The following is a 23,147-nucleotide window of genomic DNA, read 5'->3' as shown; positions in this document are numbered from 1 at the left end:
TCGGCTCCAGCCTTGAGCCCACAGCTGGCGCCGAAGGGACAGCTGCATTATGATGGTGATTTTTCTTTTATGCGGACAACTCATGAGAATTTCAAAGCTGTTCTTTAACACTCCGACACTGGTCTCTCAATCTCCCGTTGCAGAGCCGCGAGCTTCTCCATGATGTTATCAAACTTGCGCTCCGTGGTCTTGTCAATTCTTGTGCTCAAAGACCAGATTCTGAGAACTCACGACCGCAGAGAGCTGCTCCAAGATGTGATCCAACTTTCACTCAGAGGTCTTATTCTGAGTATTCATGGCAGCCATAAGATTCTCCAAGCTCTTAACCATGTGTGGCATGAATAAGGCACGGCGGGACCACGGAGCGACGTTCAGAGCCAACTTTATTTGATTCACGTCACACCACACCACCACCAACCCCTGAGTCCCCGTGTTTTAACACGGCGGGCGTGATTGCGGATGCCGTGCAGGTGCGTCCGCACGGCCCCGCAGACCACGCCCCACCACACCATGCTGCACTCAGTGAGCCCATTCTGAGACGTCGCGCCTCGTCCCATTGTTTCAATCCCAGCGGGCAGCCTTGGGGGGGTTTGAACAGCCGGTTCCACTTTCTTAATTCTCCGATAAGCCAGGGCCAAGCCAGCTCCGATCAGCAAGAACCCTGTTTTCATGGTTCCGAATAGGTAGATATCTTCAGCGTCCTCGATCCACAGTCCTGCCAGGCACACGATCCTCCATGTCTGCCACCCGTCCATCGTGTATCCGGCAGGGAAAGTCCCTCCAGGGCACTCGGGCTCTCCCGAGCCCAGACTTCTCTGGTGTGAAAGCTCTCTGTCTCACGTTTATGTGAACAGGTACGTGTACATGGCAATCTTCGTGTTTGAGGCTCTGGTGAAAGTCGTGGCGAGAGGCTTCTGTGTGGGACGCTTCACCTTCCTCAGAGATCCCTGGAACTGGCTGGACATCATCATCATCAGCACCCTGTAAGGCTCAATAACACACCTCACACTCTCACACAGACTGTATGTACAGCCATGAATCTGCATTCTTTCTAATGACCAGCAGGGGGCAACTTCAGGTTGCACAAACAAAATTCAGTGTAATCTGTTTTAGATTTATTGGAAAACGGCTGACATGAAGTTGGTGAGACTTATTTCTCTGCCGTGATTCTCCGACACGTACAGTTATTGGAAAAGAAAGTTTTCACAGGACGATCCTGAGAAAAAAAACAAGTCCAGCCTTATTGCCTTCATGGGAGTTAAGAGGGTAAGCAGCAGCCAGGTGCTCCTAATCGAGCCAGACTGATTAGTCATACAGAAAATGATCACATCAAGCTGTTGCTGCTGAAGGTGTCTCTGCAAGCTCATTGATGAGGTACAATTAGGACTGCTTATACTGTGAGTTTGTTAATGGAAGAGCTCCTCTTTGTTCACTTCTTTAACCTCCTAGGACCTGGCGTCCACGTGTGGACATCACATTTTGGGTTATTTAGACCGAAATACTCAATTTCGCTCTGCAACGGCCTGATATCCACTCACGAGGACATTATACTCCTACTGTTCTACTGAAATTTTAAACAAATATCCTCATATGTGGCTTTCATTTTTCTTAGAAACAAAAATTAGGTAAAAAAAATAATCTGGTAATTCTTTATTTTTACATTCATCGGGTCCCAATATGCCCAAATATCAAAGAGAAATTAAAAATGCATGCCGAGGAAGAGTTCGGATCTTAGGGGGTTAATGTTGGTTACAGATTAACGTGATCCAAAAAACAGGAAACAGTATAAAAGAGCCTTCACAATAAGAGCCTCTCAGTCCTGAATAACAAGGCTCACTGCAGCTCAGAAAATACTCAAGAAATGTGATCCACCGATTGAATCCACTCAATGCTGGACGTGACCTTTACAGTTACACCAACACAGTTCTTGTCAGTGTGGTCTCATATCCATAGATCCATGTCCGTGCAAATAAGGTGGGCTTTTTCCAGCTGTGAAGATGAAAATTATCTTTTTGCTGCTTTCACCACCACATCCATCCATCTAGTTTTCTTCTGCTTATCTGAAGCTGGGTTGCAGGGACAGCAGCCTAAGCAGAAAAGCCGAGATCTCTTCACGATGTCCTTGGCCTGTCCCGGGGCCGTTCCTTTGTTATTACCCTTATATTTCGAGTTTAGTTGTTCCTTGGTTCAGGCACTGAAACTCCTTGTTTAGGTCTGGCACTCTTTCAGTGTTTGAATCCAGGATGACATCAAACACTGTCCCAGCAAACTGACCACAGAGACTCTTGATGTTTCTTAAGGCTTGGTAACAAGCTAACCTCCTGTAGCTGAACGCTCGCTGTGCTGCTCTGCTTTCCTGTGTAGCTTTCCTGTGTACGTCTCCTCTACCTTTGTCACTGATAAAGGTTTTAGATTTATATTAGGACACTAACTGTCACGTCCTCATCACCGGCTTTGCTTCTGTATGTTCTGCTCGACACACTTTGGCTTTTTCCTGCTCGGCTGTAAATGTGTCTTTATGTTTTACAGCTGCTTTAATCACTGCTTCATGATGATGATGATGAAGGTGGTGATGATGACTCTGTGTCTCAGATTGGTGTCACAGTTCGTAGATTTGGGGAAGTTTGCTGTGCTGATGACGATTTCTCTGCTGCTGAAGATCTTCACATGCAGCCGAGGTGTGTGTGTGTCTGTGTGTGTGTGTGTGTGTGTGTGTGTCTGTGTGTGTCTGTGTGTGTGTGCGCGTGTGTGCGCGTGTGTGTGTGCGCGTGTCTGTGTGTGCGTGTCTGTGTGCGCGTGTCTGTGTGCGCGTGTGCGTGTCTGTGTGCGCGTGTCTGTGTGCGCGTGTGCGTGTCTGTGTGTGCGTGCGTGTGTCTGTGTGCGCGTGTCTGTGTGCGCGTGTGCGTGTCTGTGTGTGCGTGTCTGTGTCTGTGTGTGCGTGCGTGTGTCTGTGTGTGTCTGTGCGTGTGTGCGCGCATGTGTGTGTGTGTGTGTGTGTCTGTGTGTGTGTGCGTGTCTGTGTGTGCGTGCGTGTGTCTGTGTGTGTCTGTGTGTGTCTGTGCGTGTGTGTGTGTGCGACTTGTATTCACAGCGGGGGCTGTCTTCACAGGTCTGAAGAAGACAGTCGAAGCTCTTGTCCAATCGGTGAAGAGGCTTGGTTGTGTCATCATCCTGACGTTGTTCTGCCTTAGCATCTTGGCTATGATTGGTTTACAGCTCTTCATGGGAACCCTGAAGAACAAATGTGTCATCTGGTCGATGAACACAAACACGACAGAGTTCGATTTCCACAACCACACCACCTCTCCAGGTATGATGGTCGTACCACGTCCTGATTGGCCGGTTAGCCTTTTAAGACAGTCAGATGGCTGACTCGCAGGTCTTCTTCCAACATTACAATGAAAGCAGTGGAAAGAGATCTCATGTGAGATCAGGTGAACCTCTGAGGAAAAGTCTTCAGGTCCAAAAACAGTTTTATTTGTTGTTATCAGATTTTAAAATCACCCGCAACAATGTAGATGCTGAGAATTGCAGCATAAATGTGACCTTGAATCTGTCATTGAGAGTATTTCCTGGCTCAGTGATGTATTAAACATGTCCGTGAAGACAGCTCTGCAGCACAGTCCCTCAGTGCTCGTCCAGGGATGTTATCAGGACCTGGGGCTCTGCGAGAATTGATCCTGGTATTAGAAAGTTTAGAAATGTTCAGCTGGCTTTGTAGTGCAGACTTCAGCACCTGTCATCGTTGCCACCCCTGCCCTTAAATTAGAAAGGTGAAATATGATCCGTTTGTACGGTTTGGATGTCTGTCTGCCTTCTAGAAAACTATTACTACATTCCTGGACATCCTGATCCTCTGGTGTGTGGAAACCAGTCAGACGCTGAGTAAGTAAACATGAGTCTCTTTCATTCACTGACAACAACAACAATAAAAACAAACTGTTTTTTATGTGTTCAGGTGGTGTCCAGATGGTTTCACCTGTGTGAAAGCAGGAAGTAACCCAAACTTCGGATACACCAGCTACGACTCGTTTTTCTGGTCTCTGATGTCACTTTTCAGACTCATGATGCACGACTTCTGGGAAGGCCTGATGCAGTTGGTCAGTAACTCACCGATGACCACATGCAGGCTCCTCCCAGTACTCCGGTTGTCTCATCTGTTTCTCTCACCTGTCTGTCCCTTTGCAGACGTTGCGAACTGCAGGAAAATCCTATCTGATCGTCTTTCTGTTCGTCTTCTTCCCGGGTTGTTTCTTCCTGCTCAGTCTCATTTTGGCAGTGGTTGTTGTGACACGAGCGGAGCAAGAAGAGACTCAAGATGCCGAGGCCATACAAAGAGAAGAAGAGTTCGGACGGATTGTGGAGGTGCTGAAGAGGAGAGAGGAGGAGGAGGTCAGTAAGGACTCATTGCTTCCACAGGAATTAGGAGGGCAATGAGCAGCCAAATACTAATCAAGTCTAATCAGATTTAGTTCATTGGTTGGTCATCAGTAAGTGTGTGCACCTCTTTAACAGCAGATTTTGTCAGTTTGCTGTGGAGCATCCAGGTGTGTGCTAACACAATACCACCTTCTCTCCAGGACTGGGTGCTGCACCTTCAAAAAAACAAAAGAAGGAATCAATGATCCACACACGGGAATAAAGTTGCTTCTTATTTGCTGAACCTTGTGTCACATGTTACAGGTGCAACTTTTTTTTACGTCTACCTAACTTACAGCCCTCTCTTCTTCTAAATTCTTACGTTTATCTCGACTTCTGGAACAGACTCAACACCGCTGTTGGGTCTGCGCTACAGCAGGCCCGCTGGTTCACACTGATTCCTGTAAAGAAGGAAATACAGAACAGCAATCGATCGGTTTTCACATGCTACAGCAAGGGGAGGATCTCGGAGCAGCCCTTCTGCCCTCGAGCTCAGATTACTCCAAAGAACCAGCCCCCGCTTGCAGCCTTTTTTTGTGTGACACACAGTTTACACAAGCACCCATTGTAAAAAACCCCTATGGTCACAAAAGGTTAAAACACTGCGTGTGTGTGTGTGTGTGTGTGTGTATATGCATGTGCGAGCATGTTTGTGTGTGTGTGTGGATGGGGGTACGTTTGTGTGACTTCCTGCTGAGGATGTGCCTACAGTTACGCTATAGCCCCCCTCACCATTCAACAGGCTGGGGAGGGCAACAGAAACAGAAGCATGTCTCTGAGCACACAGTTTAAGGCCAGGCTTACAAACTTAAGTACAATAATGGCAACATTTAACAATTTCAGCCTAACAACCACCTTTCCTGGCCTCGCCAGTATAGCAACACACAATGCCCTATCTCAACAATCAACCTACTCTGTGCGCTTCTCCAGAAAAATAAACATGAACTTAAGACGCCTGTACTGATAATAACTGTTAATTAAATTAAATTCAATTCAATTTTATTTATATAGCGCCAAATCACAACATAAGTCGCCTCAAGGCGCTTCATAAATACAGAGAAAAAAACCCAACAATCATATGACCCCCTATGAGCAGCACTTTGGCGACAGTGGGAAGGAAAAACTCCCTTTTAACAGGAAGAAACCTCCGGCAAAACCAGGCTCAGGGAGGGGCGGGGCATCTGCTGCGACCGGTTGGGGTGAGAGAAGGAAGACAGGATAAAGACATGCTGTGGAAGAGAGACAGAGGTTAATAACAGATATGATTCAATGCAGAGAGGTCTGTTAATACATACTGAGTGAGAAAGGTGACTGGAAAGGAAAAACTCAATGCATCATGGGAATCCCCCGGCAGCCTACATCTATTGCAGCATAACTAAGGGAGGATTCAGGGTCACCTGGTCCAGCTCTAACTATATGCTTTAGCAAAAATGAAAGTTTGAAGCCTAATCTTGAAAGTAGAGATAGTGTCTGTCTCCTGAATCCAAACTGGAAGCTGGTTCCACAGAAGAGGGGCCTGAAAACTGAAGGCTCTGCCTCCCATTCTACTTTTAAATACTCTAGGAACAACAAGTAGGCCTGCAGAGCGAGAGCGAAGTGCTCTAATAGGGTGATATGGTACTACAAGGTCATTGAGATAAGATGGGGCCTGATTATTTAAGACCTTGTATGTGAGGTGCAGGATTTTGAATTCAATTCTGGATTTAACAGGAAGCCAAAACAGGAGAAATCTGCTCTCTCTTTCTAGTCCCTGTCAGGACTCTTGCTGCAGCATTTTGGATTAGCTGAAGGCTTTTCAGTGAGTTTTTTGGACACCCTGATAATAATGAATTACAGTCGTCCAGCCTGGAAGTAATAAATGCATGAACTAGTTTTTCAGCGTCACTCTGAGACAGGATATTTCTAATTTTAGAGATGTTGCACAAATGGAAGAACGCAGTCTTACATATTTGTTTAATATGTGCATTGAAGGACATGTCCTGGTCAAAAATGACTCCAAGGTTCCTCAGTGTTACTGGAGGCCAAGGTAATGCCATCCAGAGTAAGAATCTGCTTAGATACCATATTTCTAGGCTTTTCAGGGCCGAGTACAATAACCTCAGTTTGATCTGAATTAAGAAGCATGAAGTTAGCAGCCATCCAGGTCTTTATGTCTTTAAGACATTCCTGCAGTTTAACTAATTGGTGTGTGTTATCTGGCTTCATGGACAGATAGAGCTGGGTGTCATCAGCATAGCAGTGTAAATGTATGCTATGTCTTCTAATGATGCTGCCTAAGGGAAGCATGTATAATGTAAACAGAATTGGTCCTAGCACTGAACCCTGTGGAACTCCATAATTAACCTCAGTGTGTGAAGAGGACTCTCCATTTACATGCACAAACTGGAGTCTATTAGATAGATATGATAGAAACCACTGCAGTGCAGTACCTGTAATACCTACAGCATGTTCTAATCGCTCTAATAGGATATTATGGTCGACAGTATCGAACGCTGCACTGAGGTCTAGCAGGACAAGCACAGAGATGAGTCCACTGTCAGAGGCCATAAGAAGATCATTTGTAACCTTCACTAAAGCTGTTTCTGTGCTGTGATGAGCTCTGAAACCTGACTGAAACTCTTCAAATAAACCATTCCTCTGCAGATGATCTGTTAGCTGTTTGACAACTACTCTTTCAAGGATGTTTGATATAAAGGAAGGTTGGAGAATGGCCTATAATTAGCTAAGACTGCTGGGTCTAGAGATGGCTTTTTGAGTAAAGGTTTAACTACAGCCAGCTTGAAGGCCTGTGGTACATAGCTGATCATTAGAGATAGGTTGATCATATTTAAGATCGAAGAATTAATTAGTGGCAGGACTTCTTTGAGCAGTTTTGTAGGAATGGGGTCTAAAAGACATGTTGATGGTTTGGAGGAAGTAATTATTGAAGTTAACTCAGAAAGATCAATTAGAGAAAAAGAGTCTAACTTAACATCAATGGTACTAACAGTAGCTGTAGATAATATTACATCTGTGGGATGATTACTGGTAATTTTTTCTCTAATGATAAAAATTTTATTTGTGAAGAAGTTCATGAAGTCATTACTAGTTAACGTTAAAGGGATTGTTGGCTCAACAGAGCTGAAGAGAAACCTGGGGTTGTTCTTATTTTCTTCAATCAGTGATGAATAGTAAGATGTTCTGGCTTTGCGGAGGGCTTTCTTATAAAGCAGCAAACTATTTCTCCAGGCTAAATGATGATCCTCTAAATTTATGACACGCCATTTCCTCTCCAGCTTACGAGTCATCTGCTTTAGGCTACGTGTTTGAGAATTATACCATGGAGTCAGGTACTTCTGATTAGAGACCTTAGTTTTCACTGGAGCTACAGTATCCAGAGTCGTACGTAGTGCGGAGGTAAAATTATTAACAAGATAATCGACCTCTGTTGGAGCAGCGTTCAGATAGCTGCTCTGCTCTGTGTTGGTACAGGGCATTGAAGATGATAACAGTGGGTGGATTATATTCTTAAACTTAGTTACAGCGCTTTCAGAAAGACATCTACTTTGATAAAGTCTACTCTCCACCGCTGTGTAATCAATTATTGTAAATGTAAATGTTATCAGGAAATGATCAGACAGCAGAGGGTTTTCAGGAAACACTGTTAAATGTTCAGTTTCTATGCCATATGTTAAAACAAGATCTAGAGTGTGATTAAAGTGGTGGGTGGGTTCTTTTACATTTTGAGAGAAACCAATTGAGTCTAATAACAGATTAAATGCCATGTTGAGGCTGTCATTTTTAGCATCTACATGGATGTTAAAATCACCCACAATAATTATTTTATCTGAGCTCAGAACTAAATTAGATATAAAGTCTGAGAAATCAGACAGAAACTCTGTGTAAGGCCCAGGTGGACGATAGATGATAACAAGTAAGACTGGTTTCTGAGTTTCACAGCTGGGGTGGACGAGGCTAAGCATCAGGCTTTCAAATGAATTAAAAGTCTGTCTGGGTCTTTCATTAATTAATAGGCTGGTGTGAAAAATTGCTGCCACACCTCCCCCTCGGCCTGTGCTTCGAGATTTCTGGTAGTTAGAATGACTCGGGGGTGTTGATTCATTTAAACTAACATAATCATCCTGCTGCAACCAGGTTTCTGTAAGGCAGAGTAAATCAATTTGTTGATCAATTATTAAGTCATGTACTAACAGAGACTTGGAGGAGAGAGACCTAATATTTAATAATCCACATTTCACTGTTTTACTCTTTGGTTCAGATGTGGATACTGTATTGTTCTTTCTTTGTAATTGTTTATGTTTAAGTTGTTTGTTGCTGGTTTTTAGTTTGTTTTTTGTCTGTTTGGGAGCTGACACAGTCTCTATGGAGATGGGTTTTTGGGGGGGTCGCAGGAGGAGAGAAGCTGCAGAGAGGCGTGTAAGACTGCAACTATGCATATATAAACAAATGATTCATTATGATACCACACTGGGCATTGCAGCAAATTCACGGCAAGAACTGATGTTCAGAGAAACCACAGAGAAACCCCAGTTACTGTGGCTGAGGTCCAACAGCCCCACCTCAGACTCTACAGGCCTCATTGAGCAGGTTGATGGGCTCCATGGCCACGACAAAAGGGAGATCAGAGTCGCCTTTATTGGTCGTGTATATGCGCAGACACATACGAGGAATTTGGTTCGGGTAGATGACGACTCTCAATCACAGCAATGTAAATCACAACAATATGTAAACAACACAATAGAAACAATATAAAATAACCATAAGGTGTGTGTCTCTAGGAGGAGAGCCACACCAACAGCTGAGCTCTGACAGCTTGGAGCACTGGCACACTAGGCCCAGGTGTTGCCAGTGTTGCTAAAACATTCCACACCTGTACAAAATATACTGGAATAACACGAGTAGGTCTATTATCGGGCTTTAGTTCTGTTCATATATCAAACACGTCCTATTCTTCATCTAAATATCCTTCTGTGTCTAGCATGTGACCGATCCTGCAGACCTGTCGGCAGCATTTAAAATCCAGCTGTTCCAAAAACCTTTCACCAGCTTCTTCTCAACTTATTGTGTCAGCCGTGATCTTTCTGACACAAAATAACCCTGTTTGGAAACTGTTCAGAGTACTGTGGGATGGCTCTGCTGAAATCGTCATTTAGCATAACTGAATTTGGGTGTTTTGTTATGGACAGCAGGCTTCCAGCAGGGCAGAGACTCCAGAGCAACAGGACTCACTGCAGAAGAAGAAATCAGCTGGTATACGAGCTACTAAGCAAGAATACGTTGAAGGTAAACAGATATTTACCTCCACCTCTTTAACCTCCACCTTCCTTCATTGGGACAGGACAACACGCTCTGTCACTGAGAGCAGTCACAGACAAACGCGAAGAGCCGAGGCTCTGCAGACAACTTAATGCTGACACAGTTTGTGGCCTCACAGAGTAGCTTTGTGTTGCAGAGGCAGAGGAGCACCACCGGCCTTTGTGCTGCACCTGCACTGACGCCTTCCTGAAGGGGGACTGTTGTGGCTGCTGGCGATGGCTCAAACAGCAGTTTCACACTTTTATCACGAACCCTTTCTTTGACCTGGTCATCATCATCTGCATCATTGTTAGCACCATCTTCACAGCCATGGAACATTACCCTATGATGGTGGAGTTCATGGAGACCCTGGTCATCGCTGAGCTGGTGAGTGTTGAAGAAGTGTCTGCAGACCCTGTTATCTCCTACTTGGTTAATTTAATGGCAGCTTCTTCACTGCAGGCTAAAATCAGGACTTTTCCATTCTGCTCCCTTAGTTTGGTGTAGACTTGATCAGTCGGAGGGACCATATGTTCTTCTTCGATGTGCCTCCATGACCAATTTAGTGATGAATGCTTTTAGCGGGTTCTTCAGCCACCTAGCAAGAGTGGTTTAAAATGTCCACTCAGAGCAACTACATCACAAATGGTAACAAACCAACGGTACAAACCTGTAAACGACCTGCATAACTGAGAGGAAAAGCAGCACAGTGAGGTAAAAATGTAACGGGGGTACAGTATAAACCTCTGGCAAGTCTCGAGAAAAGTAAGGATCAGCTGGGATTCAGAGGGAGCTTTACTGAGGTTTATTTACACCGTGAGTCTTTTTGCAGTAACAGTGATGCCTGGTCAGAGTGATCTACCTTTACATGGGTGACATTTCACAGGAAAATTATTGTTTTGTTGGAACTTCTACTTCTGCACGGGACTCGGTGTGTTCGAGGTTTTTCGTCCGCCTGTCTGCCGATGGTTGGATGAATTGGATGCAAAACATGCTTCTACTCTGTGACCTCTGACCCCTTTGAACTGTGCAGGTCTTCCGTGTGATCTTTGCAGCTGAGATGATCATCAAACTTGTCGCACTGGGCCTGCATGGATACTTCCAGGTCAGATTTGTAGTTTCTTCTCAACAGTTCAGCGATCTGCCATTTTCAAAGAAACATTTGTGATTGTTTGTTGTCGTGGTTACAGGTGCGCTGGCATATCTTCGACTTTATCCTCGTCATCATTTCTCTGGTGCAGCTGGGACTGGCTGACGTTGAGGGTCTATCTTTGCTGCACAGTTTTCTTCCGGTTAGTATAACATCACCATCACTGTCATCATCATCATCTGTTCTCACGTATCTTTCTGTTTGTCCAGTTTCGAGTGTTTCGGCTGGCCCGTTGGTGGCCGATGCTCCACATGTTTTTGAAGATCGTCTGGGCCTCAGTGGGGAACCTGACTCTGGTTCTCTTCATCACGGTCTTCATGTTCTCTGTGGCGGGCGTGCAGCTGTTCCAGTCGGACTACAAAGCTAACGTCTGTCGCATTTCTCATGACTGCCAGCTTCCTCGTTGGCATATGGAAGACTTTTTCCACACCTTCATGCTTGTCTTCAGGGTCTTGTGTGGACTGTGTTTAGAGTCTTTATGGGATTGCATGGAGGTCTCGAATGATGGCATGTGTGTGACCTTCTTCATGATTGTCCTGATTGTTGGAAAGCTGCTGGTGAGTCTCTTTACACTTAACAACCTAGAATGACCCAGTCCACCTTAGTCCAATCAGAGTTTTTGAATGAGTTCCTGGTCTGTTTGCAGATCCTACATCTGTTCCTGAATTTATTGTTCATCAATGTTCAGCTGGTGGATTCAGAAGACAAAACAACAAACATTCTGCAGAGTACCATGAAACAGACCAGAACCTGGATCCCCAAGAGAATCTGGACTTTGTGGGGGAAGAACTACGCTGACCAAGATCACAAAGGTGGTTTTTGTTTGTATATTTGTCTTTGTAGGTTCTCAGTTATCCAGGTCACAGTAATCCAAGGAGCTTGTTTTGTGCCATTACTTTATTGCTGTTTTGGGGGTCTGCATTATTAACATGGAATGTAGATATAACACTGGCACAGCCACAACGAGGTAACATATTAGTCAAAGTCAAACTTTATTGTCATCTCCGCTAAATGGCAAATGGTAAATGGCCTGTATTTGTATAGCGCATTACTTGGTCCCCTATGGACCAAAAGCACTTTACACTGCATTCAGTCATCCGCCCATTCACACACTGGTGATGGCAAGCTACATTGTAGCCACAGCTGCCCTGGGGCGCACTGACTGCTACAGCCAGTGCAGCATATAAAGACAAGACGACGAGTTACATCAGTGCAAAAAACCCTAATAAATGGATATAAAAGGAGTAGAAAAATAAATATACACTTAAGACTAAGACTTAGTGAAGTCCTGTCTTGAAGCCTGAAACTGGATGTTTACAAACTGGATCTGACTTCGACAGTGAGGGACTCTGCTCACTACTCATTGGTAGTAAAATGTAAAGTGGATTGTAGTCTCGACTTAAATCTTCCCGTCCTTCCTTCTCCTCAACAAGACTTCAAACTAGTGACTGAGACCATAAATTCATCAGTGAGCTGAGTGATGAGGTGAACACGAAGCTCATTTTCTCATATACTTGCAAATGTTCAGGTTACAACCAGAGGAGTCGCCACCTGCTGGACATTAGAGAGACTGCAGGTTTGAGGCAGTGTTGCCTTCATGTTTCAGGTCATCCTCATACATACTCTGTTGTTAGTGGTTTATTTTTTTTCTGTGGATCGTATTTGGATTTCTGTGTCTTTTTTAAGTTTTAGATTTAGAGCTTTTAATTTGAAAATATTTTCATGTTTTCCTCATTTGCAGGTGACACTGAAAAAGACAACAAGGAGGAATATCTGGCCTTAAGCTCTGTGAGCTCAGATCAGCTGACCCTCGATGATAACCACACAAACATGGCCGCCTGGGAGGCCCCCGTCGCTGTGGCTGAGATCGAGTTTAGGACGCCTGAAAATGCACAAGAAAAGGAGACGCAGCATGTAAAGCAGATTCTACTATTTTTGATCCTAGAGCAGAATTTCATGTTAAAAGTAAATACTGATGTGTGACGCAGCTTCGGCCTCGAGTATGAACAGCAGATAAACATGTTTGTGTCGCCACGGGGCGACCGTGGCTCAGGGGGTTGGGAATCGCATCTGTAACCGGAAGGTCGCCGGTTCGATCCCTGGGCTCTCTGTCCTGGTCGTTGTGTCCTTGGGCAAGACACTTTACCCTACTTACCTACTGGTGTTGGCCAGAGGGGCCGATGGCGCGATATGGCAGCCTCGCTTCTGTCAGTCTGCCCCAGGACAGCTGTGGCTACACCTGTAGCTACCTCCACCAGTGTGTGAATGTGAGAGTGAATGAATAGTGGTATTGTAAAGCGCTTTGGGTGCCTTGAAAAGCGCTATATAAATCCAATCCATTATTATTATTTATTATTACACAGTACTATTTTCCTCACTGTGATCCCTGTGCATGAAGAACATCTCTCCACCCTCGATGTGACCGCAGCATCATCAGAGCTTCAGCATAACTGCAGTTGTCTTTATGATGAATTGAGTGAAACACAGCGATGAGATGCTTTCACACACACATCCACAGCACACAGGTTTAAAGCAGACAACTGGACCGTGTAAAGTTCAGGTTTTTGTTTGAAATTCATCAGCAGCTGCTGATGTTAAAATCACTGCAACAGTTTAAAGAAGGTGATCATCAGACTTTTACAGGACTGAAATCAGCCATCCTGAATTCACAGACACAGTAAAGACCCGAGACATAAACCGCGTGAGCTTTCAGAGTGTGAACACTTAGTCCGGTGACAGTATTTTAAAGTAACTAGGACATTAAAGTTTATTTATGTTTGTGAACTTCTGTGTCTGCAGTGTGACGTCATGCAGAAACGTAAAGATGAAACTCATCCAGAACCTGAGGACTGCTGCTGCAACAGTATGAGCACACACACACACACACTGTTATATCAAATTATTATATGTAAAATAGTTTAAACCTGCAGTGACAAACCTTTGTCTCCCTCTTCTGGCAGTGAGAGTAATTACGTAAATGCTGAGCTTTGGTAAACGTGTTCATTTTTTCACCATATTTGGATCACACAGACTCGGATACCTGCTAATTAGTGTTCAGTAACATCCAAATAAAATCCTCAAGTTTCAGTCCCTGAAACTGGACCTCAGACTTCTTGAATGTCTGTTGGTCCAGTCAACCTCACAGCAGCCATATTATTGGTCAGATGATTGTAATAAAAATGATCCAAAAGACTCCAACAGCACAAACATGGTCCAGAGGTACAGTTCAGGGACTGCAATTGGCAGACAGCTAGCAGCTACACCCGCCTGTGTCACCATCCACCTGTTAGTCAAAGAGGCCACGCCCCTAATAATGCCAACTTTAAGGCTCAATACAAACCTTCTCTCACTCTCTTACAGTTGTCATGAAAGGGGGAAATTATGGATATGGATTTGGTCTCAGGCTGTAAACATGTTTATTTGTGCTGTAAAGTTTTAACATAGGGACATGTTAAATCTATGGGGACCGGCTCACTGCTGGAGCCTCTGCAAGAGGAACTGCAGCTTTTGGTTCTTCTGTGCATGATTTAGTTTTCAGTGCCTCAGTTTGATGGATGATGTAGACCCAATTTAAAAGTTCAACAAACTGTGACATACAGAGATGATATCAAAGTTCCTGCACTGCAGCTGTTTCCGTTACATCAAGAGAACAGAAGCCAATCAGTCAGCAACGCCTCTGATGTGTTTCAGGCTGTTACATCTGCTGTCCGTTCCTGGAAATAGACACATCCCAGGGTACCGGCAGGGTCTGGTCTAACTTCAGGAGAGCCTGCCTCTGCATCGTGCAACACAAATTCTTTGAGGGCTTCATCGTCTTCATCATCCTGCTGAGCTGTGCAGCTCTGGTAAACAGACATTGTCAATACATATTTGACAATATACATCATGAATTCATGTCACATTCAAACCCTGGACTCACTTGGACATGTTTTATCTTCCTGGCTTAACTCCACACTGAAACCACTAAGCTAAACATATGGCACTGATAGCGACCTGCATGAACCCACAGACAGTTGATTTGGTCTTTGAAATCACTTTTGGATCAGTGTCTTGATGCATGCTCAATCATCCAGGTAAGTAAATCCCAAAGGTTGAATCTGTACACCTGGTCGTAACGTTTTCAGGAGAAACTTTCATCATCAGGGGACTTCTTCAGTCTCAGCTGACTGCAGGTCTCCAACCATATAAACAGGACATTTGCACACTGACTGAAACTAGCACCACTGAAGGAACAATGGGCTGGGAGGTCAGTTCCTTCATCGTTAATATGCAAATTCTTTTGACCATTTGATCAAAGACGATTGATCAATAACCATGAGTCCCATTCACAGAGAGTTGGGGAATGGCTGCAATCACAGCATTGTAAGATGGTGACAGATGTACCCTTTGGCCCCTCCTCCATTCAGAGATGGTCCTTCCCTTTTCACGTAAATGGCCTCCTTGACTCCGCCTTCAAACCAGCGTTCCTCCCTGTCCAGGATGTTACATCCTCATCATTGAAAGAGTGTCCACTGGCCTGTAGGTGTGAATAGACTGCAGAGTCCTGGCCTGACGAGGTGGCTTTTCTGTGTTGTGTCATCTGCTTGTGCAATCTACTGTTTATAAGGTTGGAAACCTGCAGTCCGCTGAGACTGAAGAAGTCACCTGATGATGATGAAACGTTTCTCCCACTGAAAACGTTCAGATGAACTGAATCAACCTTTTTGGGTTTTGGAGCTGTTGGGGTGGTTTCCTGTTCATGGGTAGAAAAGTTATGTCTTATTATTGCAGAGGTGCTGCTCTGAAAGACACAAAACATCCCCTCACTAAAGCGCCAGAGTTGCAGATGATCACAGTCTACAATATTAGAGAGAGGATCACAACAATCAGATGACAAGAGCAGCCCTTGGTGACAGTGGGAAGGAAGAATCCCTTTTTTAACAGAAAGAGACCTCCATCTGAACCAGAATCAGGGAGGAGCAGCCATCTCCTGGATGTGTCGGAGGGTGGTGGGAAAAAACACAGACAGAAAAGAAGAGCTCATGAAGAACAAACAGGACAGCAGGTCGTCTGTTAAACCAGAAGGTCACACTGCTAGAATGACAGTGGTTGTCCTCAGATCGTCTCATATGCTGCTTGTTGTGAGTAAACAGGCGTGTGTTTGTGAACAGGTTTTTGAGGACATCTACCTGGGGCATCGTCCAGTCTTGCAGAGAGTTTTGAAGATGGCAGACCTGGTGTTCACCTTCGTGTTTCTGGTGGAGATGCTACTGAAGTGGATCGCTTTTGGATTCAAGAAATACTTCACAAGCTTCTGGTGCTGGCTCGACTTCCTCATCCTAGATGTAAGAGCACAATCGGCAGCACCGATTATTGGCAGTATTTTACAAAGCCAGTCACGGAGGGACCACAAGCCAGTGTTGTCCTGGTGCTGGTCCCAAGCCTGGGTAAATGGGGAGGGTTGTATCAGTAAGAGTATTCTGGCTAAATCTTGGAATGAACGAAAAATGATGTGGGGCATTTAACCATGTGTGGAGCTGGGGATCATAGACCCACCTCAGCATTGGTGATGGCACCGAAGCTAAAGGACGGGCTGTTCATGTCTGAGATGTGGGCGGCTTTGACAGGATGTCAGTATTTGACGTTGTAGTAAAGAAATGGGGTTGTTTCAGTTTGAACAGATAAACTAACAGCACACAGTCAGGCTGGGTAAGATGAACCTGCTGCTTCACTGCTCTCCTGTACAATGAGGTCAGTTCAATTTAATCGAGTTCAATTCAATGTTATTTATATAGCACCAAATCACAACAACAGTTGTCTCAAGGTGCTTTACACTATAAGGTCAAGACCCTACAGTAATGTTAAGGAAACCGAAAAAACCCAACAATAATATGACCCCCTATGAGCAAGGGCTTTGGCAACAGTGGGAAGGAAAGACTCTCTTTTAACAGGAAGAAACCTCAAGCAGAACCAGGCTCAGGGAGGGGCGGGGCCATCTGAGGCGGGGCCTGATGATTTAAGACCTTATTGGTTTAAGAGTATGTGAGGAGCAGGATTTTGAATTCTGGATTTAACAGGAAGCCAAAACAGGAGAAATCTGCTCTCTCTTTCTAGTCCCTGTCAGGACTCTTGCTGCAGCATTTTGGATCAGCTGAAGGCTTTTCAGGGAGTTTTTTGGACATCCTGATAATAATGAATTACAGTCGTCCAGCCTGGAAGTAATAAATGCATGAACTAGTTTTTCAGCGTCACTCTGAGACAGGATATTTCTAACTTTAGAGATGTTGCACAAATGGAAGAACGCAGTCTTACATATTTGTTTAATATGTGCGTTGAAGGACATGTCCTGGTCAAAAATGACTCCAAGGTTCCTCACAGTGTTACTGGAGGCCAAGGTAATGCCATCCAGAGTAAGAATCTGCTTAGATACCATATTTCTAGGCTTTTCAGGGCCGAGTACAATAACCTCAGTTTGATCTGAATTAAGAAGCAGAAAGTTAGCGGCCATCCAGGTCTTTATGTCTTTAAGACATTCCTGCAGTTTAACTCATTGGTGTGTGTTATCTGGCTTCATGGACAGATAGAGCTGGGTGTCATCTGCATAGCAGTGAAAATGTATGCTATGTCTTCTAATGATGCTGCCTAAGGGAAGCATGTATAATGTAAACAGAATTGGTCCTAGCACTGAACCCTGTGGAACTCCATAATTAACCTCAGTGTGTGAAGAGGACTCTCCATTTACATGCACAAACTGGAGTCTATTAGATATGATACAAACCACTGCAGCACAGTACCTGTAATACCTACAGCATGTTCTAATCGCTCTAATAGGATATTATGGTCGACAGTATCGAACGCTGCACTGAGGTCTAGCAGGACAAGCACAGAGATGAGTCCACTGTCAGGGGCCATAAGAAGATCATTTGTAACCTTCACTAAAGCTGTTTCTGTGCTGTGAACTCTATGAGAAGTAAGCAAAGTTTATTTATTAAGTTTATTTATTTATTAAGCACTTTTCACAGAGTCGCTGTACACAAAAGGGTCAAATAAATCTGAACATTAAGTGCTAAAATATTCAATAAAAATACTTGATAAGATAAAATAAAATAAACAGGTAGTTTTAAAATAAATAAATAAACCTATAATCATTCCAATAAAACTTCTGAAGCCTGTTTAAACAAAGATTTTAGTCCACAGAGTCCACTAAGTGTAGTTGTGGTGGTAGACTGTTCTACAGCCTTGGTGCCACAGACTGAAAGCCTCTGTGCCCCCTCGTCTTTAGTCATTTACAGGGAACAACCAAAAAATCCAGAGTCTGTGAATGAAGAAAGAAAGCAATGATTTGTCCAAGCTGGAAAACAGGTTATTACAATAGTCTAAAAATAACTTAGAAATGTTACTTAAATGAAATGAACAGCGATATGATGAAGATTTTATATGCAAGTCGAAGCCAGAGAAGAATCCAATATTACACCCCGTACATGGCTCAACTCCTTGAACAGTCCACCATATACAAGCACAGGTGAGCCCATAAATGGCAGGAAGTAAACATTCATTACTAAATAAGGAAACCAGAATCTTACATGCAAGTGTGCCTGCAGTTAAACGCTATAGCTAATAGCATCCCCCACCATGCTAGATGTAGGGGAGGAAAAATATCTGCACGCAGTTCAAGAAAAGGTTTACAGTTTTAAACACAACAATGACAACTTTGATCAGAATGACTTCAACAGATACAATGGTTTGTTCTAACAGAGACAGTCCTGTCAGATAAGTAAGAAGAAAACCAGTCTAAGGCAGAGCCACATACACCAGCCTAAACCTCAAGCCTGTCAGGCAGAATGTTATGGTAAATGGTATGAAAGGCTGCACTAACACTGGACAGAATGATAGCAGAACAGTCCCCTGCATCAGAAACCATTCAAAGATCACTACAGATTCATTATACAAAAGACAGAGCAAAGACCTGATTTCCTACAGTTGAAACCTGACTGAAACTCTTCCAATAAGCCATTCCTCTGCAGATGATCTGTTAGCTGTTGACAACTACTGTTTCAAGAATCGATAACATGGAGGCTGGGGATTGGCCTATAAGTAGCTAAGACAGCTGGGACAAGGGGTTGTATTTAAGTAATGTTTAACAACTGCCATCTCGAAGGCCTGTGGCTTGTAGCCGATTATTAGAGACAGGTGGATCACATTGTCACCGCTGTGCTGTCTTCTAGGTGTCTCTGTTCTCCCTGATGGGCAACATGCTTGGATACACCAGCCGGCCTCTGAGAGCTCTGAGGACTCTGAGGGTCCCGTCTCGCTTCAAGGGCATGAGGGTGAGGCAGGCACTCATACAGATACAGACATTGCCGAGCAGGATGTAGGTGTACTCTTCTGCTAGAGAAAGAAGATCAAATATTTATAAAATTCTTTGCTTGTTAAATGATTTGTAGAGTTCGTGTGACTTTCTCTTTTGCTCTACTCATCATTGTGCTCCCTTTTTAGGAGATTTGAGTCCTTAGGGTGTGTCTGTTATTTCCCATAGACACTGAAAGTTTGTCCTATCCATCATCATTCTCCTTATTTGCAGGGTATCTGTCCCTAAACGTTTCTTCAATCTCACCCAACTCAGGGAGCGTTCATCAAACAATCTTTGTTTTCTTATTTCTCGGTTGTCCATCCTACAGACGTGTCCCAGGTATTTTAATCGCTGGTGTAAGCAGAAGGACTTTATCACTTTTGTCTCAGTAATGCGTGCAGGTCTGCATTTGTGAGTTTTAATCGCCAACCCGTTATTCAGCCTCCCAAATCTGTATGACCACACAAAAAGAACACACTGTCCTTTGATGTTCAGAGGAAAGTTTTCCCATACTTGAGGAGGTTACTCCACAGACTGGCGGCTGTGCTCCATTTGGTCAGCCAGGCACAAGACTGGGTTCCCCAGGGTGTAGCTGTCCTAATGACGGAGGTGTGAGAGGCGACTGGTCTTACCAGGACTTATCAATGCCTTGTAACCCTAGTATAAAGCCAGTTGCATGTCACACAATTTACACCCCAAGTTGAATGATTGTTTACGTTGTATATCATTTGCTTAGTTTTTGTTTACAGGTTTTCAGGTCTTTCAGTAGCTAATAGTGAACTTTCCTGGCAGAACTAAAGTCCTGTTGGATGGAGAGCCAACGTGGAGGCAGCTTATTAACTGGATGTGAGCTGATTCACAGCAGAGACCTTTTTGTCTCTGTCTGTGTGCAGGTGGTGCTGAAGGTGCTTGCCGTGACGCTGCCCTCCATGTTCAGCATGCTGCTGGTGATTCTGGTCATCTGGCTTGTCTTCAGCGTGATAGGAGTGAATCTGTTTGCAGGAAAGTTTTCTTACTGTTACAATGAGACTTCAGAGGAGCTTTTCTCCTTTTACGTGGTGAACAACATGACTGAATGCTTTTCACTGATGGATCAGAATTTCTCTGAGGTCAACTGGAAGACGTGGACGTTTAATTTTGACAATGTGGGGATGGGTTTCCTGTCGCTGCTGATCATGGTCAGTGTGAACACTCTAACTTGTTAGTTAGAATGCATAAAACCATCAACTGTGTGGAAAAAACATAACCAAGCTAACTAAAGTCAGTATCATTTAGTAATACAGCTTGAATTCATTGTTTTTCTAATGAAACTCTGTGTTGATTGTGGGTCAGGGGACGTCTTCAGGCTGGATGGACATCATGTATGCAGCTGTGGACTCCAGACAAGTCAGTATACACGCTGGATCAGTACTGTTACTGTTGCTGTTATTACTGGTATATTACTACTGTGTGTGTGTGTTAAAACCACTGTGTGTGTGTGTGTGTGTGTGTGTGTGTGTGTGTGTGTGTGTGTGTGTGTGTGTAGGTGGAAGACCAGCCGCACTACGAGATCAATGTGTACATGTACCTGTACTTCATCTGTTTCATTATCATCGGCTGCTTCTTTACGCTGAACCTCTTCATTAGAGTCATCATTGATACGATCCACCAGCAGAGACACAAGATAGGTCACGCACACGCACACAGTTGGGCATCAGTCTGTAGAAGCTCCACAGTGTTGGCTGAATTCGTTCTTCCTGTTTCTGTCAGTTAACTTTGCTCTTGTCTCTCATCTCTACTTCGGAGGGAAACATGTTTTTGTGACGGACCAGCAGCAGAAATATTTGAGCACCATAAAGAAACGATTCTCTGAAAAACGCAACAAAACTGTTCCACAACCTCAGGTCAGTTCAGATATAGTTCTTCAGTCTTTGTCAACTGCTGGCTGATTTTCATTTTTAGCCCAGTCCTTGTACCCGACCACTTTCAGAAGATTACCCAACTCTGACCCATTCAGGCATAAAAGAGGCTCCTAACTCAAGGGATGAACTAATGTTGTGTCCACACATGATGCACAACTCAGGAAACAACCAGTTTCAAGTTGTATCTTTGAGCTCTTTTGCTGAATTTGTGAAAAATGCCAAAGTAATGGGAATCTAAGGAGCTTGGAAAGAGAACCGTTAGTTGTTTGAAGACGTTTCAGCTCTCATCCGAGAAGCTTCTTCAGTTCTAAGGTCAAATGGTGGAGAGTCCCAGATTGAAACCCAGTGGGAGTTTCCCCCCAAAGAGGTACAAAGGACCCCCTGATGATCCTCTACCTAATCACATGAGCCAAGGTGTGAAAACGGGTGTGGGTCACAATCAGCCAGGGTTTCGGGTGAGCTCATGGTGAAACCCGGCCCCACCCTGTCATGTGATTTCCTGAGGCCAGATGGCCCAGGATGTGAGTGGGTGTTAAGGCGTCTGGGGAGGGATCTCAGAACTGGATTATAGATGGCAGAGAGTTGTAAACTCCAGGTGGACTTACAGTGGGGCAAAAAAGTATTTAGTCAGCCACCGATTGTGCAAGTTCCCCCACCTAAAATGATGACAGAGGTCAGTAATTTGCACCAGAGGTACACTCCAACTGTGAGAGACAGAATGTGAAAAAAAAAACACGACGAGTTGAGTTTATACCAAAAAGTTCTACTTTGGTTTCATCTGACCACATGACATTCTCCCAATCCTCTGCTGTATCATCCATGTGCTCTCTGGCAAACTTCAGACGGGCCTGGACATGCGCTGGCTTCAGCAGCGGAACACGTCTGGCACTGCGGGATTTGATTCCCTGCCGTTGTAGTGTGTTACTGATGGTGACCTTTGTTACTTTGGTCCCAGCTCTCTGCAGGTCATTCACCAGGTCCCCCCGTGTGGTTCTGGGATCTTTGCTCACCGTTCTCATGATCATTTTGACCCCACGGGATGAGATCTTGCGTGGAGCCCCAGATGGAGGGAGATTATCAGTGGTCTTGTATGTCTTCCATTTTCTGATGATTGCTCCCACAGTTGATTTTTTCACACCAAGCTGCTTGCCTATTGTAGATTCACTCTTCCCAGTCTGGTGCAGGTCTACAATACTTTTCCTGGTGTCCTTCGAAAGCTCTTTGGTCTTGGCCATGGCGGAGTTTGGAGTCTGACTGTTTGAGGCTGTGGACAGGTGTCTTTTATACAGATGATGAGTTCAAACAGGTGCCATTCATACAGGTAACGAGTGGGGGACAGAAAAGCTTCTTACAGAAGACGTTACAGGTCTGTGAGAGCCAGAGATTTTCCTTGTTTGAGGTGACCAAATACTTATTTTCCACCCTAATTTACGAATAAATTCTTTACAAATCCTACCATGTGGATTCATGGATTTTTTTTTTCACATTCTGTCTCTCACAGTTGAAGTGTACCTCTGGTGCAAATTACTGACCTCTGTCATCATTTTAGGTGGGGGAACTTGCACAATCGGTGGCTGACTAAATACTTTTTTGCCCCACTGTAAATGGCTTCTTTCACTCCTCTTTTAAACATCTGTCCTCTCTGTCCAACATGTGAACATTGGAATCCTCGAAAGAGCGTCCTTTCCCCCGTGTCACCTATTGTAGCCAACTTAACTCTCTTCCTATTGAAAAAACAAAAGTTGTATCCCAGATGGCCGACTTCTAAATGGCCACCATGGTCACCACCATGGTAGACAAACTGGCAGCTCTTACTGTGGTGGCATCTGTCATTTTTTTCAGTGTGGTATGTTGGAGCAGCAGTTTATCGGCAGCTGAGAGGAAGAGGTTAGATAAACTCATCAGGAAGGCCGGCTCTGTTCTGGGATGCACCCTGGACCCAGTGCAGGTGGTGGGAGACAGAAGGACTTTGGCCAAAATAACATCTCTGATGGACAGAGTCTCCCACCCCATGCATGTAGATGTTGCTGCAGAGCTGCTTCAGTGACAGACT

At 44.4% G+C, this 23,147-nt stretch overlaps 1 protein-coding gene and 1 long non-coding RNA gene across 3 annotated transcripts in view; one reads left to right on the top strand and one right to left on the bottom strand.

The window, feature by feature from the left end:
• The window catches only part of LOC146666951 (sodium channel protein type 4 subunit alpha B-like), a 54,689-nt gene that overhangs the window by 5,653 nt on the left and 25,889 nt on the right, over positions 1 to 23,147 (top strand). Inside the window, exons 6-26 of one of the 2 annotated variants that reach the window (XM_085415101.1) lie at positions 855 to 983; positions 2,593 to 2,678; positions 3,110 to 3,310; positions 3,822 to 3,885; positions 3,959 to 4,100; positions 4,189 to 4,392; positions 9,606 to 9,702; positions 9,872 to 10,101; positions 10,748 to 10,819; positions 10,905 to 11,006; positions 11,074 to 11,421; positions 11,511 to 11,676; positions 12,606 to 12,778; positions 13,664 to 13,727; positions 14,555 to 14,709; positions 16,015 to 16,188; positions 19,069 to 19,170; positions 20,087 to 20,371; positions 20,526 to 20,579; positions 20,719 to 20,856; positions 20,972 to 21,076. In XM_085415101.1, the coding sequence (XP_085271227.1) occupies positions 855 to 983; positions 2,593 to 2,678; positions 3,110 to 3,310; positions 3,822 to 3,885; positions 3,959 to 4,100; positions 4,189 to 4,392; positions 9,606 to 9,702; positions 9,872 to 10,101; positions 10,748 to 10,819; positions 10,905 to 11,006; positions 11,074 to 11,421; positions 11,511 to 11,676; positions 12,606 to 12,778; positions 13,664 to 13,727; positions 14,555 to 14,709; positions 16,015 to 16,188; positions 19,069 to 19,170; positions 20,087 to 20,371; positions 20,526 to 20,579; positions 20,719 to 20,856; positions 20,972 to 21,076 (3,091 nt within the window). The remainder of the gene's footprint in view (positions 1 to 854; positions 984 to 2,592; positions 2,679 to 3,109; positions 3,311 to 3,821; positions 3,886 to 3,958; positions 4,101 to 4,188; positions 4,393 to 9,605; positions 9,703 to 9,871; positions 10,102 to 10,747; positions 10,820 to 10,904; positions 11,007 to 11,073; positions 11,422 to 11,510; positions 11,677 to 12,605; positions 12,779 to 13,663; positions 13,728 to 14,554; positions 14,710 to 16,014; positions 16,189 to 19,068; positions 19,171 to 20,086; positions 20,372 to 20,525; positions 20,580 to 20,718; positions 20,857 to 20,971; positions 21,077 to 23,147) is intronic. The other variant, XM_085415100.1, reaches the window with a different exon arrangement.
• Positions 4,238 to 4,856, bottom strand: LOC146666952 (uncharacterized). The gene is made up of 3 exons (XR_014912828.1): positions 4,742 to 4,856; positions 4,505 to 4,595; positions 4,238 to 4,368 (listed from the first exon to the last, which is right to left on the bottom strand). It is a non-coding gene; the product is annotated as an uncharacterized LOC146666952 (long non-coding RNA).

The sequence above is a fragment of the Rhamphochromis longiceps genome, linkage group LG7, assembly GCF_057381845.1.
Source record: "Rhamphochromis longiceps isolate RC_006_pf linkage group LG7, R_longiceps_female_GT1.1, whole genome shotgun sequence".
NCBI lineage: Eukaryota > Metazoa > Chordata > Actinopteri > Cichliformes > Cichlidae > Rhamphochromis > Rhamphochromis longiceps.
The sequence above is the reverse complement of the archived record's forward strand: the minus strand, read 5'-3'. Positions and strand labels throughout refer to the sequence as shown.